Genomic DNA, 19,439 nt, shown 5'->3' with positions numbered 1-19,439 from the left:
ATCAATGATTCGCTCATCATTGATATTTCTATCTACCTCCCTCTCCCTTCCTTTCTGAAATCAATAAAAATATTTTAAAAAATTAAATAAAATCAGCCCTCGCTGGTTTGGCTCACTGGATAGAGCGTCGGCCTGCAGATTGAAGAGTCCCAGGTTCGATTCGGGTCAAGGGCATATACCTTGGTTACAGGCACATCCCCAGTCGGAGGCGTGCAGGAGGCAGCTGTTCGATGTTTCTCTCTCATCGATGTTTCTAACTCTCTATCCCTCTCCCTTCCTCTCTGTAAAAAAAAATAAAATATATTTAAAAAAATAAAAATAAGGCTCTCTTCAAGTGATAGCAAGTGAAATTCAGAAGACTACAAGAGGGTTAAACTAATTACTATACCAAGAATCCAGGATAAAAATAAATACAACACACCTAAATACCAGATGATAGTTCACGTAACCAACATAAATATCATTTGTCAGATTGCTTATGCCCATATAAAAGGAGATATGATAGTTTGTGCAGTTTATGCTCATGAACTCCCAAAGTATGATGGGAGGGTTGGCCTGACAAATTACACTGAAGCATATTGTACTGGCCTGCTGCTGACTCTCAGGCTTCTCAGTAGGTTTGCCATGGACAAGATCTATGAAGGCCAGGTGGAGGTGACTGGAAATGATACAACATGGAAAACACTGATGGTCAACCTGGTGCCTTCACCTGCTATTTGGATGTAGGGCAGGGATGGGCAAACTTTTTGTGAGTGCGTGCCAAAACCAGCAAAATCTCTGACTCAAAATTCTTCTGCGTGCCAACCCTAATTTTTTGAGAACATGTTACGCCTACTTGATATCTCTTAAGATGTACGTATGTGAAGAACCTTGAAGAAATAATATGTTATGTAAAATTTTTTATTTATCTAAGATGCACCTACACTGAATTTATCTGAAAAATAAAAAAGTCAATATTAAGAAAAAAATTGTAAATGGAAGATTTTAAGAGAGGGTTTCACGTGCCAGCAAAAGTTACTGGCGTGCCATGTTTGGCACGTGTGCCAGGGGTTGCCCACCCCCATGTAGGGCTTGCCGGAACTACTACTGGAAATGAAGTTTTGGGGGCCCTGAAGGAAGCTGTGGATGGAGGCTTATCTGTCCCTCACAATACCAAACGATTCCCTGGCTATGATTCAGAAAGCAAGGAATTCAATGCAGAAGTACAGTGGAAGCACATCATGGGTCAGAATTTTGCAAATTATATGCGTTATCTAATGGAAGAAGATGAAGATGCTTACAAGAAACAGTTCTTTCAATACATAAAGAACAATGTAACTCCAGACATGATGGAGGAGACGGATAAGAAAACTCATGCTGCTATACGAGATAATCCAGTCTATGAGAAGAAGCCTAAGAAAGAAGTTAAAAAGAGATGGAACCATCCCAAAATGTCTCTTCCCCAGAAGAAAGATTAGGTAGCTAAGAAGAGAGCAAGCTTCCTCAGAGCTCAGGAACAAGCTGCTGAGAGCTAATAAACCAAATCACAATTTTCTATGAAGATTTTTCAGAGAGACAGTAAACTTATTAGACATACAGCTAAAAAGAAAAAAGTCTTCACTGAGGAGGAACCCATTTATAATGTATAATCAGAGCAAGACTGGCTTCGAGAGTAGCCTGTTGAAGCAACTCCATAACACAAATGTTTCTAGAGATTGTGGGCTAGCACTGTGCAGACAGAGTCCTGGAACAAAGGTATCAGAAAGGTAAGGGCATAGTCTGATGAAAACGGGGGAAATATAGACTGCCCATAAAATAGGAACAAACCTCAAAAAAGCCATCATGTAGAATACTATTCATCAATAGAAAGGAAGTAGTAACATGTTTCAACATGGATGAACCTTGAAGACATTATGCTAAGTAAAAAAATTCAGACACAAAAGACTATATATCACATGACTCCATTTATATGAAGTGTCCAGAAGATGCAAATCTCTAGACAGAAAATAGACTGGCAATTGCCTATGGCTGAGGGAGCTGGAGTTAATCAGGGAGTGACTGCTTAAGGGTATGAAGTTTCTTTTTTGGTGATGAAAATGTTCTAAAATTGATTGTAGTGATGGGTTCACAACTCTGAGGATATACTACAAAACACTGAAATGTACACTTTAAATGGATGAATATTTGATATGTGAATTATAGCTCAATAAGGCTGTTACGAACATACCACTATATATTCTCATAAAAGTTCAAACATAAACATTGCAGATGGTTTTATTATCGGCTTAAGCCATTTGAAAACTAAATCGACAGAGTAAGTGTATAGGTGTGGAGCTGTGTGGAACAAGATTCAAGCCACAGCTGCACCACTTGCCAGCTGTGCATACTTGAGAGAGCTATCAACTTAACCTGTCAGCCTCAGTGCCGTCGGTGGAAGAATGAGGACAACATCAACCTCGCAGGGTGAGAAAATACATACATCATCTTCATAAGTGCTCCACATTGCTACCATTTTCTAAATACTGTTGCCTAAGAAATAAATGTCATCCTGAAAAGTTTACATAAATACCCTTTTCTTAGATACAATACAAAGGAATAAAACACAACAATCTAATTCAATTTTTTTAAATCCGCATGTCAAGATCTAATAGTATGTCTCATTCATAGTTGCACATCCATCTTACCCTAAGATGGTAAGTGTCTAAGATGCTGCTCTAGATTACCAGAGATGCTAAACAATTTCTGAGTGCCCACTATGTTTTAAGCACTCTGCTTCATATTTGATACTAGGTGAATTTGAATTCGAAACTTGGTCAGTAGAGTGAAATGCTTTGTCCTCCAATATATATACAAGAATCTATAAGGGTGCTATGACATGCTAATTCCTTATAAGAAGGGCTATTATTTTCAACATGCAGAACATATACTAAGGTTGCTTGGTTCTCTTGTAAGTAAAATTTTTTAAAATTGCACTTAGGTATTCACTCTGGTCTATTTTATTTAGCAACTACATATTTCTGAAAAGCTGATATTTTTTTAGCTATTTTTTTTACCTCTTTTCGAAGTACGAGAGCTGATTTAAATGATTTAAGGTTGACTAACAATTTGTAATTAGACAAGTTTTTTAAACATATCAAATAGTCCCTTTTACTATTTAAAAGCAACAATTTAATTCATTTTACCAGTTCTGCCTCTTATTTTAGCACCATAACAAAGTACATTTCCAAAACATGCAGTTTTTAGCAATATCAAAGGTGTTAGCACAGCATGCTATCGACATCACATAGTTAGTTAAAATTCACAAGGAAACATTAGGAACCTTACCATGTCATCTGTCAATGTCCTAATATTTAAATGCTGCAAATGAAAGAAACCAATCGTATCAGTAATTTATAACAGCTTTTTAAAATTTTAGCTAATAGAGTACATTTAAAATTCTACAATGCTAAGTTGAATGTAATTAAATTCCTGATAGTCTAATAAAAATGCATTATATATAGTTTTAATCACTTTCTTGAAAAGATGGGCAAAAACTGCCCTGAATGTGGTAGTACCAAACGTTTCCTAAAATTTCTTGTATTTGTATACCAAACTAGAAATCTAACTGTGGTACAATTAACATATTCTCCCAATTAATAATATTAATTATCATTAAGTATATGAACTTAGCACACAATAAAGATTTAAATATAATTTTCAGAAATTTGTTCACATTATAAAACAGTGAGACTTTAAATCTACCATTAACATGCAACACAGTAGATAATGAAGTACTCTGCTGGCTTAATTAACTTAAACAATTCTAGAAACAAAGAGGAGAATACTAGAACAAGTATTTGCATCTTTAACATCAGTATGATTTGTCACTAGTGGTGACAGTAGACACTTCCAATTTCATTGCTAGCTTCTTCAAGAACCCTTTTGCTGATTTCCTTGCTAGACAAACATAAGGCCACTTTAGAAAATGAATAAATTAGTTTCCTGCGAAGTGGAGTTCACAAGAAAAAGTACTGGGGTGGGGGAGGGGGGATACAAATCTAAGTTTTATAAATTCCGGAGTCGGGAAAGGTTTTGTCTCTCAGTAGCTAGAATCAATTTCCAATTCTCCTTCCTCTTACTCATTATGGCATTAGATCACTGACCGGGCAGAAAATGGATCAAGTGCATTTCCTAAGTAGGAAATGCGTTGTACTACTTTGTAAGAATCTACCTCAATGACCCAGGTTAAAAACTGTTACAGTATAAATCACTATCTCAGATTCTCTTCTGTCTTTTACCATGATGGTCCTTCATCTAGTACAGAGGAAACAGCAACTTGAGGAACCCAGAATGAGCTTTGTATACACGGAAGAGAATGCAGGTAAATAAATGACGACACCATTCACCATTAGCCACACCATTGCGTTCCAGACTGACTGACTGCTAAATTAGGAAAAAAGTACAGTGGGGCCTTGACTTACGAGTGTCTGGACTAACAAGTGTTTTGAGATACCAGCTGTATCTTGACTGATTTTTTGCATTGAGTTGACAGAGTAATTGGAGTTAAGGAGCTCCTTAACGAGCTCGGTTCTCGGAACGAATTAAACTCATAAGTCAAGGCCCCACTGTAGTAATAACACTGGATTAACAACAGGGTTAGTATTTAATTCTGGGCTGCAGAATTTGCTTTTAATCATTACTATCTCTAGTCCTTGAAATTAACAAGTATGCACAAAGGTCCTTAAGAGTGAGTGTAATCCAGGGCAGGACTAAAATTTCTGAGGCACTTAAGGCTCCAGTGTCGCCCCAGAAACCATTACTAGAAATAAACCCAATTCTACCCCAAGTCCACAGAAAAAGGAACATGGAAATCACAACTCTCATCACATCTGAAAGGGGGTCATTTCAAGGTTCTCTGATAAAAGGAACATAGCTGACTTCTGACAATAGCATTCTGGGTGGCCCATTGGTTAAAACATAAGGCCAAATAAAAAATATAAATATATGATAGTTATTGGGTAACTATCATCAGAGTCAAATACATGGTAATATTTAAAAATCAGAGGCCCAGTGCATGAAATTCATGCACTCGAGTAGGGGTAGGGGGTGGTCCCTAAACCAGGCCTGCACCCTCTCCCAGTCCAGGAGCCCTCGGGGGATGTCCGACTGATGGCTTAGGCCTGCTCCCCAGGGACGTCTTTAGTGCTGCTGCAGAGGCTCCTGCCACCGCTGCTGCACTCACCAGCTGTGAACCCAGCTTCTGGCTGAGCAGCACTCCCCCTGACCCAGACGAATTTATCAACTCAGCTAGGTGACACCTAAAGCCCTGGCATCCTTTGTGGGATGTCTGAATGTTAATATTAATTCATTCAAGTTTACTATAAAGTTTACATTGAAGGTTCAACCTGTTTAAATTATAGACTTCTAAACAGTGGAGGAAATGGATGACTGACATAGAATCCTCAGATAATTCTATGGGGCTTTAGCTTTGTGTAGCCACAAAACTACAGGGGTGATATCCTTAATTAAAAAAAGAAAAGCCCAGCAGGTGTGGCTCAGGGGAGCACTGAACCAGGAACTAATAGGTCACCTGTTAGATTCCTGTCAGGGCACATGCCCGAGGGCATGCAGGAGGTAGCAGATCAATGACGTTTCTCTATCATTTATGTTTCTATCTCTCTATCCCTCTCCCTTCCTCTTAAAAAAATCAATAAAAAAAATATTTTTTTCTAAAAAAAGCTTTCGCTAAAACAAAGAAGAAAAGACTTTATTATAAAAAGTTATTGCCTTCATACTGGTACTTGAGGTAATGTTTAGATATCTGGCTAACCAAGATTCTTAGAAAATGAAGTGTTTTTGTTTTACAGCTACCAGTTATGCTCTTTACTTCTGGTTGGGGAAAATAGCAGCTGCATGCATCAATCTAGCTCAGGAGTAGCATTTTCTGATACCCACACCAAGGAGAAAATAGAAACACAAAATTGACTATTAAGTGAAAGCAAATAGAAACTTTTTAAAAATAGTAACAATTTGATAGCAACTTTTTAGGGTCATTATTTGCCCAAAACAAATTAAAAGCATATAGTTTTAGACATTAAAACAGTCACACAAACGTGACTTTGTGACCTTTATTACATTACCTGGTGCTGGTGCTGCTTTATGGGATAGTATAAAATGGGGATAATATCAAAATGTGAACAGTTCTGAACACGGGCCACTGGTAATTGGTTAGTGTGTGGTATGAAATCACATTAGGGCTCTTGTCCTAGCCCTAACATTTTAGAGCCAAAAATGCACCATTCTTTCTGTTTCCATTGTGTTTCTCTACTTGCAAATTCTATTTTCTCCCTGAAAAGTAAGGAGTACCACAGAGAGATATGTTTTCTACTCATGATGGTTCCTAGGAGGAATGGTCCAGAGGAGCACTCTGGAACTGAAAGAGAAAGTCTGTATAGATTTTTTTCTTCTAAAGAACATAAGATCCGGAAAAAGGGGGCAAAAACACAGAACACGGATCTCTATATTCCATCAAAAACCTTTACTGAAAACAGCACATGCTGTCAAAAATAGACCTAGAGCTTTCAAAGCACTGTGATAAATGCTGTAAATATGAAGGGGTATGAAGAAACAGCCCCACTTCCACCCACTTAGTTTATAAGTAAAAGTTTACAAGTATGTAACAAAGACCAAATAAATTAACACAAAGCATTACCCTGGGATAAACATGCAATGAGAAAGACTCCAAACTGTAGCCAAGAATTTTAGCAAGTTTTACATTGTCTTTCATTAGTTAGCACATTTGAACTAGGAGGGAACAAAGGATCTGTCCAATGTATTATCAAGTACATGACAGCCACCACCAGGTGTCACAACTACAGGCTTGGGTAACTATCATCAGAGCCAAATACATGGTAATATTTAAAAATAGTTTTATCTGCTGCAATTCCATTGAATTCCATTGTGGCCTTATAAGAAATTTCCAACAAGAGGAAATCCAAGATTAAAGCTTCTGAACTCACATGACTCAGAACCAATTTTTATAAGCTGGACCCTTTAAACCAGCTGGTTAATGGGCACAAAAAACACACTAAGATTCTCTTTGTAAAAGTAGACTATGGGGCCTCGGCTTCTCAAGACTCTGATTTAGTAAGTCTAAGGTCTGGCTTAAGAACCTGCATGTTTAAGGGGCCCCCCTGTAAGCCCAGGACCAAGAGAAACCAGCTCCACACACCTCCCTCATTGACTACTCCCTCAGCCTATGCGCACACACGCGCACACACACACACTTCTCATCATGTGACTCACTTTAAAACCGGTATTCCCGAAACAAGCTAAATGAAGGGTACAGAGAAAAATACAAGATGATTTCAAAGAAGCAAGAGGCAGGGAGCTGGTACACTTGGAACAGGTTTACTGCCATGAAGTGACAGGCACCAATTAGTACTGTTGAATTCTCTTAAAACAATTTCTGGTGTCTAGAATGAATTAACAATTGCTTAGTCTGTATCTAAGATACATTATCAAGACCTCCTTTCTCCATAGATCCTTCTCATAAGCATATGCTTAGACCCTAAGTACTGAAGATTGTTCTTTATATCCAACCATGACATGACACTATTTGTCAAAATGAGTCAGTGACAGACTAATTTCCTGACACAACAAAGTTATATCTTGAGGGGAGGAAAGCAAGAATCAGTCTTCTCTTAGTCTATAATCTGTGGGTAATGATAATATGTTAAAGTGTTACTCACACTGTGTTAAAGTCCAGATTATTCCTTTCCCCAAAACACTTATGAATATGTATTTTGACCTAATAACATTTCTGGTCCACACAACTGTGTTTATTTTAATGTGAACACCAATTATAAAGATGGTAGAAATGTAAAGTGATATTACTACTAATCATGACACTAAACACACCGACAGTGTCTATCTAAGTGTCATCTCCCAGGCAACTACACACCCATAGATGTGAAAATATTCTTCAAGGGCTCCAGATTTAACATCTCAGATGGTTCCAAAAATAATACTGAAGTTTTCCTAGCACTGAAGATAAGAGTAGAGATGCCTCTTTGATACCATAAAGCAAAGCTTTTAGGTTTATTAGCCTTGCCATTTTTTAATCTTGAGTGGAAAAAGGTGGGAAAGGAGACAGATACTAGGTACAGCTGAGAATTAGAAAAATTCACTTGTTCCTCGCAGCTTCTTTTAATCTGTCCATTTATTCAAAGCCATAATCCTGTGTACATCAGAAAAATAAACACCTGTTCATTATTACTTATCCAAGGCTTCCCTACTCTCAAAAATCAAGACCTCCTTTCTCCATAGATCTTTCTTTGGGCAAGGAAAGTCATCAAGAAAGATCAACTTTCTGGGGAGGCATTATTCAAGCGTCAACAGAATTGAACAGAAAATATTCATTTCTAATACAACGTAAGATTTTTTAAAAGCTGCAGCAGAACTGCTAGAAGACAATCGCATCTCTAAAAAACCAATTATCAAGTTATTATTTGGAATTCTCACCCAGATTACATATCACAGGCACTAGGCACCTAACAAGTCGTTTTTTATTCTAAAAAGAACCCTACTGCTCTTTTACTGTCAATAAACTCATCCAATGTTGAGGTAAAATTAAAGGGAAATCATAATGGCTAATTCCAGTAACACAGCTCTAATACCTATTTTAAGGTGTTCTCTTAGGCTGTTCCAGTTCTTTTCACCTATACTACCAGGCCAAAAACTTGTGTCCAAGGGGCCCAGGAAAAACCCATTTAAATCTTTGAGCAGCTTTACAAGTAGCTTTAGTTCTAGGCCTTTTCCATCATCTGGAGAAGGCTGAGAAGTATTTAAAGTATTAGCTGTAGGAAGATTTTAAATGGGCCCTGAGCATCAAGAATCACCTTTAAGATTATCCAAATTACTAGATTATTTCTGAAGAATGCTTCAGCCTCCTAGATGTCTTGTCCAAGATGCAAATTTAGACTGAATAGCTCTGAGATTAATAGAGCACTGCTCTTCATTTCATATATATTTGAGAAGTATTTATTTACATTGTACCATCACCATAAGGAAAGTGAATTTGGTTAAGCCTTTTTAGAGAACAAACTGGTAAAACAAATCTTATGTTCACATTCTTTATCCTAGTAAATCTACTTCTAGAACTTATACTTGGGAAATAAATACAACGAAAGGTTTATATATAAATATATATCACTACCATGTTATTTTAAATAGCTAGGATTGTAATCAACATAAAATTTCCCAGACTATAAAATAGAGTAAGTAAAGTATAGTCCTGCCATATGGGCTATAATGACATAGGAAAATTCTTACAAAACAACGTTACATGAAAAAGTTGTATTTAAAATAGCATATGCAATAATTCTAACTTCACTAATACATTTATGAAAAAAAATAAGAAACCATTGTTAATTTTATATATCTGGATTGTGGGACTTGTAGCAATTTTTTCATTGTTGTTAATCCTCACCCAAGGATATTTCTCCCATTAATTTGTAGAGAGAGTGGAAGGGAGGGGGAGGGACACATCGACTGGTTGCCTCCTGCACACGCCCCAACTGGTACCAGTGTTGGAGACCACAACCGAAGTACAAGCCATTGACCGGAATCAAACCCCAGACCCCTCAGTCCACTAGCCTACATTCTAACCACTGAGCCTAACCAGGGCTTAGAGCAATTTTTTTTCACACAAACTCCTGTTTTTTTCCCAGTTGTCTAAGATGAATACATTTATTTTTATAATGAGAAAATAATACTATGGATAATACTTTTCACACCAAGCAGAAAATATAGATTAGTTCCTTTTCAAAAAACAGATGTACTGATGAAAGAAGTAAAAATGAAAATCTAAAAAAATCTACTAGATGCTATGAACGGAATTTTTAATAGTCTGGATTTTTAATTCATATTTTCAGATGTCAGAATACATTAAGCACATTATTCATTTGTTTTCTAATTCGCATATATAAATTAACAAATCTCAAAAAGCTCCGTGGTTTTGTGAATTACTGATGTTGTCACCTGATAGAGACTTAATTTCAAGAAAAATATACAAATCACTACATCACAAGCACAAATCCTTCTGACACAAATGCAATTTCTGTGGCAGCAATAAAATATTGACTTAGCTTGATTTTTTTATTTTATGACATTTACTAATGACAAAGTTAAAATAAGTCTAATATTTTTCTTTATTATAAATGTAAACTATCTCATCTTGAGAAAATTAAGGTAAATACCTTAGAAAATTAAGGTAAATACTTGATAACCCCTTCATGCAGATGAGGACATTATACCAAAATGTAAAAGATAAAATATAAGACTTATGATTTTTCTGATCAAAACCTAGTCTCATAATCCAATTATTTTATCTACTACACAATAAGACAAGTAAATATCCATAATATAAGAAAGTGGGATATGCACCATAACAGAGGCATTCAGTGGTGACTAACTAGAAGGAAAAACAGAGCCTCTACCTGCTACTTGTACAAGCTTAAATACATGTCAATTAACATGCAAACAGTATAGCAATGACCGAAAGTCAAGTTAATTTTGAACCATGATTTAGGTAAATTATAATACAGAATTTGTTCTTCTTACAGAATGAGATTCCTAAAACATTCATCCGACAAATATTTATGCAACATTACTTCATTCTTGACAGAAAACAAATAAATAAATAAAACAAAGATTCCTGTCCTAAAGGAACTTATCTAAAGGAACTCATCCATTTCAGGGGAAACAGACAATAAATAAGTTAGAGAGGCTGTTAGAAGGTGATGAGTGCTCTGCTAAAAATGAAAAGTAGTGCAGGGTAAGGTGAGCAAGTTTGCAGGTTGCAATTTTAAATGTGGGGAATTGGGGTTGGCATAGGCCTGGCTGAGAAAGTGGCCTTTGAGCAGTGTTGAAAGTGGACTAAGTTGATAGCTGTGGGGAAGGACAGCCACACCAAGGCCACAGAGAAGGAGCCCTTGTGCTGTGTTCAAGGATCCAGGAAGCCAGCACTACTGCACCTGCAAAACACAGGGAAAGCCCTAGCCTGTTTGGCTCAGTGGATAGAGTGTAGGCCTGCAGACCGAAGGGTCCTGGGTTCGATTTCGGTGAAAGACACATACCTCAGTTACAGGCTCCTCCTCCCCAGCCCGGGCCCTGGTCGGGCTCAAGCTGGAGGCAACCAATCGATGTGTTTCTCTCACATTGATATTTCTCTCGTTCTTTCCCTCTCCCACTCTCTCTAAGAAAAATCAATGGGAAAATATCCTCAGGTGAGGATTAACAAAAAAAAAAAAAAAAAAAAAAAAAAAACAGGGCAAGGGGAGGCTGCGGCAGGTCCCCCCAGACCATTTGAAGGGCGTGGGCTTTTATTCTTCTAATGGGATAATCACAAGTGTTTAAGTATAAAAACACATGAATAATCAACTTAAACAGTAAATAATAGTTGAATCTGCCCATTACACAATAATCTAAATAATTATTATTTACATAATAAAAGGCAGTTTCCTTCCTTCCCACAAGATACACCTGAGGAAAGGAAAGCACTAGGTCTGTTTTCCAGTAATCCTTTCCCTGCAGGGCCCTTTAAGTGGCTGGTTTGGTTAAGCTGCCAGGAGTCCTTTACTAGAAAGTATTAGAAATATTCCCAAAGCACTGTAAAGCTCACAAAGGCAATTTTTGGACAAACTCAGTTAATTCTATTGATTTACAAAACTGTTTGTTTTTTTTAATGTAGAATTAGTCTGGGGGTTAGGGGGTGGAAGGAATAGCCAAGCATGTTTGGAAGATGAGAAATAAAAAGTTAATTACAACAACTTAGTTGCAACATAATCCCTCACACCCCTCAGAAGTCTAAGGGTCAGCCCTAAAGAGTGCTCCCCAAAGAGTCTACACACAAGGGGTAGAGGGGCGCACAGATGTCTGAGCCTAGCCACAGGGACCCTCTCAGACAGCCCTTCCCCGTCCAATCCTTTGTAAGCCATCCCCAGGTTAAATCCCCCACCATGGCTTCTATTTCAGTACCCCAGTCCCTCCCCTCAATATGTGTGTTAAGGCTCTTTGTTACCCCAGTCCCTCCCCTCAATATGTGTGTTCAGGCTCTTTCTGTTACCAGATATATATCCACCTGCTCACTTTCCAAAAAGCTGCCTGCTTCAGGAAGGTTCTCTAATGCTCTCGACCTCAGTGTCTCTCTCCTGGGATTCTAATATGTGGGCTTGCATTTATTGGGCAGAGGCAAACTGCCTGGGTTCTAGGATCAAACTCACCTGGATGGGAATCCAGCTCTGATACTGATCAGCTGTGTGACCTTGAGCACTTTAACCTTCTCAGCTTCAGTTTCCTATCTGTACCAGGAGAACATCTTCCCCCATTGGTTTATTAGGAGCCTTACTTGAGAAGGTCAGGTTACGTACACAACATACTACACCTGGTGGTGAGGTGGCTTTAATAAAAGGCAGTTTCCTTCCTTCCCACTAACATCCCAACCTTGGTTCAGGTCATCCTCACTCTCCTCCCGGCCACCTCCAACAGTCTCCCGGGCACTGTAATCATTCTCTGATCCACTCAAATCCATTTGTAATTGATGTAAAGTGTGCAGGTCTCCCTCTACCCCCTCACCCTGGCTTGGGCTGCTGGAGGGCAGGGATTTTTGTCACAGTTACTTTGCCAGCAGATCTATTTTGCTGGGTGTCAAGCATACTGGACCATCCTTTCAGCTGCTGAGCCTCTCATGTACTGTCATTTTTCTTTGGGGCTGAGAACTCTAAGCAGTGGCAGTTCCCATTGCCTTCCCAGGGCCAGCCTATTGCCTGGGCCTGGAGAGACTGACGGCTGAGATGTGAGGCAAGCAGACAGACTGAATCGGTACTGCACAGATAAATTTACAATAAGGGTGGGTCAACCTTCATCATCATCAAGAAATAAAAATCCCACCTCTGTCCACCCTTTTGTTGACAATTCCCTTGGATCACTGATCACTGCTTGTCTTACAGTTTGTGTTTGCTTTTTTTCTTTTGTTTTTGCTTTTTAATGTGGCAAGGACCTTGTTTCCCTCCTCTCTGAACACCTACCAAAGGGCAGGGAACATTTTAGGTCAATGGTTTTCAACCTGACTACACAAGAGAATCATCTGAAAAATTTTGTTTTCTTTTTCCAATACAGATATCTGAGTAATATCACAAACCAAGAGAATCAGAATCCCCAGAGTTGGGGCCTGCCACAAGCAGTTTTATAATTCCCCCCAGGTGACTCGAATGTGCAGCCAGGGTTAAAAATCACTAAATTGGATAAACTACAAGCATACCTCATTTTATTGTTCTTTGCTTTACTGCACTTCACAGATGTGTTTTTCACAAACTGAAGGCAAGACCCTCCACCAGCAAGAGTATGGCCCTCCTTACTGTAAAACTCGACTTATTTCAGTGGTCTGGAACCAATCCTGTAATATCTCTGTGTGCTTGTATCATGAACTCAGTCTTCTGGTACTAAGTTTATCATCAAGGCATCTCCAAAGGTCCACACGTGTAGATATGGTGGACCTGTTGATTTACCTGCCTGGTGCACACGATCGCTTCTCTGTCCTGGGGGTGAGCCCACCCTGGCCACAGCTCATGGGAGCAGAGCTCAAGACTAACCCCAAGCAGAGCTAATCAGATGCTTACTATCCCCAAAACCTGGATTTGGGATTCAGCGATGAGAATCAGGAGCTGCTCTTGTGTAGGCAAGAGGCATAGAAATACATGTGGAATTGGGAGGCTCTGGACCTGGTTGTGGAAGGTTGAAGCAGTAGAAGCTGCATGATGCAGAGATACAACAGTGGGGCAAGTGCCCAGTGAGAAAACAAAGCCGTATGACCCCAGAAAAAAGAATGAGAAAAGCAGCCAGCTTTCAGCTCTTGGCTCTAATCTTTTATAAGGACCAGTTACACTTCTGTGCTTGATCCCAGATGACACCCCTCTCCATCTTTACAATTGCCCTTTCCAAGCTTAAACTGTACGGGGTCTGTTCCTTTAAGCCAAATAGGCCTTTACTGACCCAGAACCCAAGATGCAAAACGGGTCCCTCAGGGCCCATCTGATCTAGCCCTCCTCACTATCATTACTATCAACATTTACTGAGCCCTTTCCATAATTACTCATATACCCAACAATCCTAAAATTAGCCATTATCCCCATCCTAGAGACCAGGAAATCGAGTGCCACAGAAGTAATTTGCCAGAGTGGTGAGTGGCCAGGCTGGGAATGGAACCCTAGTCACTGTGACTCCCAAACCAGGCTCATTCCCCCTACCTCGTCCCCACTGCTCCATGGAACAGCTGCTGTAATCAGACCAACGGAGGAAGACTCACATTGGAAATGAAGCCGTTTCTGAGTTGTTCGTGAGGCAAAGAACTTTGAAAAATAACTAAATCACCAAAGGAGAGGAAAGGGGCACAATTCCAGCTCTTACATGCAGTCCCAGAATTATGCATAAAATATCATTACAATTTACATTTCTTTTACAAATATTAACTAAGCAGGATATAGTTATAGAGCATCTAAGTTAACCAGATATCAAACTAAGTCTGACATAAAACACTTACAAAACACAGCATCTGCCCTGAACGAATTTATCATCCAAAAGATTATAATGGGGGCAGAGGGGTGAGATTGGCCTGGGTCACATATTTTTTCCCCTTTATGGTGATTCAGAAAGTAATATAACAAAAGTAACTGTCTGCTGAGGCTACACATACTAAAATATATAGGGACTCCTCACCTAATGCTTTCCTTTGCACTCATCATCCAAAGGAATTTGGGGAATTTGGAGAATTTGGAGAGATAACTCCTTAAACAGATTAGATACAGAACAACCCAATACCTTACCAAACTTCCACTGTGTCACATGATGACACGGTGAAATTCCAACACATAACCTTCTATGTCACAAATTAGGTTTTCAAACACCAATTCCTGTATTTAAGCTGCAAGCTCAAACAGCTGCAGCCTACACTGCCCTTGGCAGTCGTCCAGCTGGCAACTCCAAAGGAGACTTCAGCAATGGCTCTCCAGCAATGACCTAAGTGTAACAGGGGTTGGCAAAAGCAGGTTTACAGTTGTGAGCATGCAAAACCTAGAGTTTATTCTTGTATCATTATAATCATAACCTGTATGGCTTTTCCCATCCAAACAACTATAAAACTATTTTTGCCCACCCTGTATTTTTTAAAGGACTTCTAAAAGTACATAGTTTCGTGATTACTGCACCATTGGAGCACACTAACAAGGCAAGTCGATAAGGGTTATGGGCCATCAGTAGCTGCGAGCCACAGGCATGGGAGGGACCCAATGACACTAATAATCTAGTGGGAATTACTGAGGACTGCAAATCTTGCAAGGATAGGGAGACAATTCTCCATGCCTGATTCTTTTTTTTTAATTGAGGTATAATTCACATATGTTGTGTAAGTTTAAGGTGCACACCTGTGATTTCATTCGTTTTTTGTGATGAGAACACTTAAGTTCTGGTCTCTTAGCAATTTTTAAGTATATAGTGCAGTATTACTGACTATAATTACTATTTTGTACACTATGTTCCCAGAATTTACTCATCTTCTAGAGCAGCTGTTTGCAAACTATGGCCTGCGGGCCGGATCCGGCCCGTTTGAAATGAATAAAACTAAAAAAAAAAAACCATACCCTTTTACGTAATGATGCTTACTTTGAATTTATATTAGTTCACACAAACACTCCATCCATGCTTTTGTTCCAGCCCTCCGGTCCAGTTTAAGAATCCATTGTGGCCCTCAAGTCAAAAAGTTTACCCACCCCTGTTCTAGATGCAACTCTGACCCTTTAACATCTCCCCAACACACCCATCCCACCAGCCCCACGTAACCATCATTCTGCTTTTTGTTTCTACAAGTTTGTCTTTTTTAGAATCCATATATAAGTGATATCCATAAGTTCATATTGACCAAGATCACACCAATCAATTTAATAAATATTTTTTAAATAATTAAGTGATTAATTTCTGTCTTTGTCTACCTTCTCTCACTAAGCATGATGTCCTCAAGGTCCATCCATGTTGTCACAAATGACAGGATTTCCTTCTTTTTTGTGGCTAAATAATATTCCAGTATGTGTGTGTGTGTACACACCTTCTTTATCTGTTGAAAGACATTTAGGTTTTTCCCCATATTTTGGCTATTGTGAATAATGCTGCAATAAACATGGAAGTGCAGATAACTTTTTGAGATCCAGTTTTAATTTCCTTTGGAGATATATATATATATCTCCATCCAAAAGTGGGATTGTTCGATCCTGGTAGTTCTATTTTTAATTTTTGAAGAACCTCCCTATTGTTTTCCATAGTAACTGTAACAATTTACAATCCCACCAACAGTGCACAAGAGTTTCCCTTTCTCCCCATCCTTGCCAGGACTTATCTCTTGTCTTCTTCAATCCATTGACTCTGGGTTATGGGCCCAGCACACTTTCTCTTGTCTTCTTGATGATAGTCATTCTAACAGATGTGGTGTTCTCATGACTGTTTTTGTCATCTCTGATGTTGTTTTATTCAAAAACCTATTCAAAAAGCTATTTCATAGCCTGCCTCCTGTACACCACGCACTGGGGATCTAGCCTGCATCCCAGGCATGTGCCCTGACCAGGAATCAAACAGCAACCCCTTGGTTCCTAGGCTGACACTCAACCACTGAGCCACATGGGCCTGGCAAAGTCCACCACCTTAGCTAGAATAATACGTGTGTGTTATCCAGCAGGGGTAAATCGTCACCGCATTAGCAGGCAGTATGATTTACAGGTGAAGGAAGACTCTGAGGACCACAAGTAGTCCCTTTAAACATGACTGTTGGCCAAAGTCTGTCATTAGCCAGTAGCCACATATGACTACTTAAATTAATTCAAATTTAAAATTCAGCTTTTTGGTAGCATTAGCCACATGTGGCTAGTGACTATCAACTTAAACGCGGCAGAACAGAATATTTCCATCATCCCAGAAAGTTCATCACTGATATAGGCAATAAAAAAACGCTATAGAAATGTACTAGTATGTGCTCATGTTGAAAGGAGATTTAAGAGAAGAAAACCAGAGATAGTACTTGGGAAAACTAATTTGAAAGAGTGAGAAGAGGAATGAACAAAGATCTGAAGAAAAGAACACATGATGGCAAAAACTTCAAGAAATGACAGATTAGCGCTAATACTGTGAAGAAATCAAGTAAGATGAAGCTTGAATATCAGCCACTGGGTTGGCAATTACTGATCCACCAAAGCAATTTCAGTGGAATGATGGAGCAAAGGCAAAGTTGAGGAACCCACAGGAAGCAGCTGAATCCCTCCTTTAAAGGTGCACCTACCTTTTACCAAAGCCATCATAAGAGCAGCAACAAGATAAGAGCTGTTCAGTACTCATGTGTCAACCTCCATTACAACACACTGAATCATCATGTCTAACCTATAATCATCAGGTACTAATGTTCCCATTTCACAAATGAAGAAAGAAAATGCAAAAGTAATTTTCAAAGATCACATAGCTATCAAATATAGAGCCAGGATTTAAACCTTGGTTAACTCCAGGATCTGAGTTCTTTTTTTAATATATTTCTATTGATTTCAGAGAGGAAGGGAGATGAAAAGAGAGATAGAAACATCAATGATGAGAGGGTCATTGATCAGCTGCCTCCTGCACACCCCATATTGGGGATTGAGCCCTACAACCTAGGCATGTGCCTCTGACCGAAATCGAACCCGGGACCCTTCAGTCCGCAGGCCGACACTCTATCCACTGAGCCAAACCAGTCAGGGCGGGGATCTGAGTTCTTAAAGATCATACAAGTTGGACTCCCTGGGAACCTTCACACTTGTTGGTTCACACCTCTCTTTTTCCATACCAGAATGAATGTGAGCCTCTCAAAATCAAGTTCAAATTGTATCAACTTTTGCTATGCTTGATATAAAGAGCATGCAAATATTTACTGAGTAAATGAAACTGCTTAAGAGAATTTGGCTAAAAGGGTCAAGGGAAAGTTGGGAAGGGAGGCTATTTGCTTTGCTTCTGCTTTTTCTTTAATAGTGGAAGACATGAGAGCATTCTTATGGGAAGGAGTCAACCTTCCTAACTCCCCAACCCTTTAATACAGTTCCTCATGTTGTGGTGACACCCAATTTCATTGTTACAAACTGAGCATAATTAAAGCATAGTGATTAATCACAAAAGCAATATGTAATTATATATGTTTTCCAATGGTCTTTGGCGACCCCTGTGAAAGGGTGGTTCGATCCCCAAAGGGGTCGTGACCCACAGGTTGAGAACCGCTGCAGAAGTGAAACATTCCTAATGGGGTGGGGCTGGGTCAAGAACAGTGGTAAAGGAATTAACCTTGTTCAGGAAAACAGACATTTCTTCTGCGGATATTGGAGAAGAAAAGATGAAGAGTTGCAGATACAGACGATTACAGCTGCAATAGCAGGAAATTCAGCAAGTTCAAGCAATGTGGCCTTTATTTTCTCTCTGGAGAAGGATCAAAGTGAGTGCCAAGAGTGAGGGTAACCATCTTTTGAAATCTTTTAAGTGAATGCCATGATATTTTCTTATGTGGGTACAAAGTGAGTGCTTTACATACACACAGAATATCATTAAAGGAGACAATAGAAAATAATAGAAGTGATCATTACCTCTGTATGGGAAAAGCCTGAACTGGTGGTCTGGGCTGTAAGGAAGGCTTAGTTAATTTCACTCTGTACTCATAACACTATTGTGCTTAAGAGGTGCATACATCAATTTTTCAATTAAAAAAAAAACCTATTCACAACAAAAAAGGAATCAGGCCCATAGAGAGAGTAAAGAGAGTGATAACGGTTTAGCCTAAATGCTGAGAGAAATGGAAAAGGAGGCAACCAAGAGCTAGTTCAAAGTCAGGGCTCTGGAGCCAGGCTGACTGTGTTTATAGTCATCATTCCTCATTCCCGGCTGGGGCACCTCGGGAAAGTTCCGAAGCCTCTTCCCCACCTCTGTCCCATCATGTGCAATGCAAGGGTGGTGAGAGTGCCTGCTTCAAAGCAGTGTTAGAGTAAGTGATAAAACATGTGGCTAGCCCACTGTGGGAGCTGGATAAAGGTAGCTATTGTGATGATGATTAATATCCAGCATCTTTGAGGACCCAGCTAATCAGCAGGCCATGTGTATACCTGAAGTCTAAGGGCATCAGTTCACATAGCTGGGAGGTTTCCATCAGGATGCAGCAGCCTGGTTCAGCCACAGAGAAGCCTGTCAGGTGGATCTGAGCAAATGAACAAGGAGGCCAGACGTTCTATTATTTATTTACTAGAGGCCCAGTGCACAAATTCGTGCACAGGTGAGGTCCAGCCAGCTTGGCCCCAATCAGGGCAGATCAGGGCTGGGCCTGTCAGGAGGAGGAGATGGTGGGAGGTTGGCCAGCTGGCCCACCCTGATCAGGGCCA

The 19,439-nt window shown here is 39.4% G+C and overlaps 1 protein-coding gene and 1 pseudogene across 1 annotated transcript in view; one reads left to right on the top strand and one right to left on the bottom strand.

Moving 5' to 3' along the window:
• The window catches only part of DIAPH3 (diaphanous related formin 3), a 522,899-nt gene extending 519,557 nt beyond the window's left edge, over positions 1–3,342 (bottom strand). The window contains exon 1 of the mRNA XM_015572462.1: positions 3,304–3,342. Coding sequence (XP_015427948.1) covers positions 3,304–3,306 — 3 coding nt within the window. The 5' untranslated portion in view covers positions 3,307–3,342. The remainder of the gene's footprint in view (positions 1–3,303) is intronic.
• Positions 285–1,549, top strand: LOC102767840 (annotated as a pseudogene).
• Positions 3,343–19,439: the final 16,097 nt, after the last annotated feature.

Source organism: Myotis davidii, unplaced genomic scaffold (genome assembly GCF_000327345.1).
Source record: "Myotis davidii unplaced genomic scaffold, ASM32734v1 scaffold488, whole genome shotgun sequence".
Lineage (NCBI taxonomy): Eukaryota > Metazoa > Chordata > Mammalia > Chiroptera > Vespertilionidae > Myotis > Myotis davidii.
The sequence above is the reverse complement of the archived record's forward strand: the minus strand, read 5'-3'. Positions and strand labels throughout refer to the sequence as shown.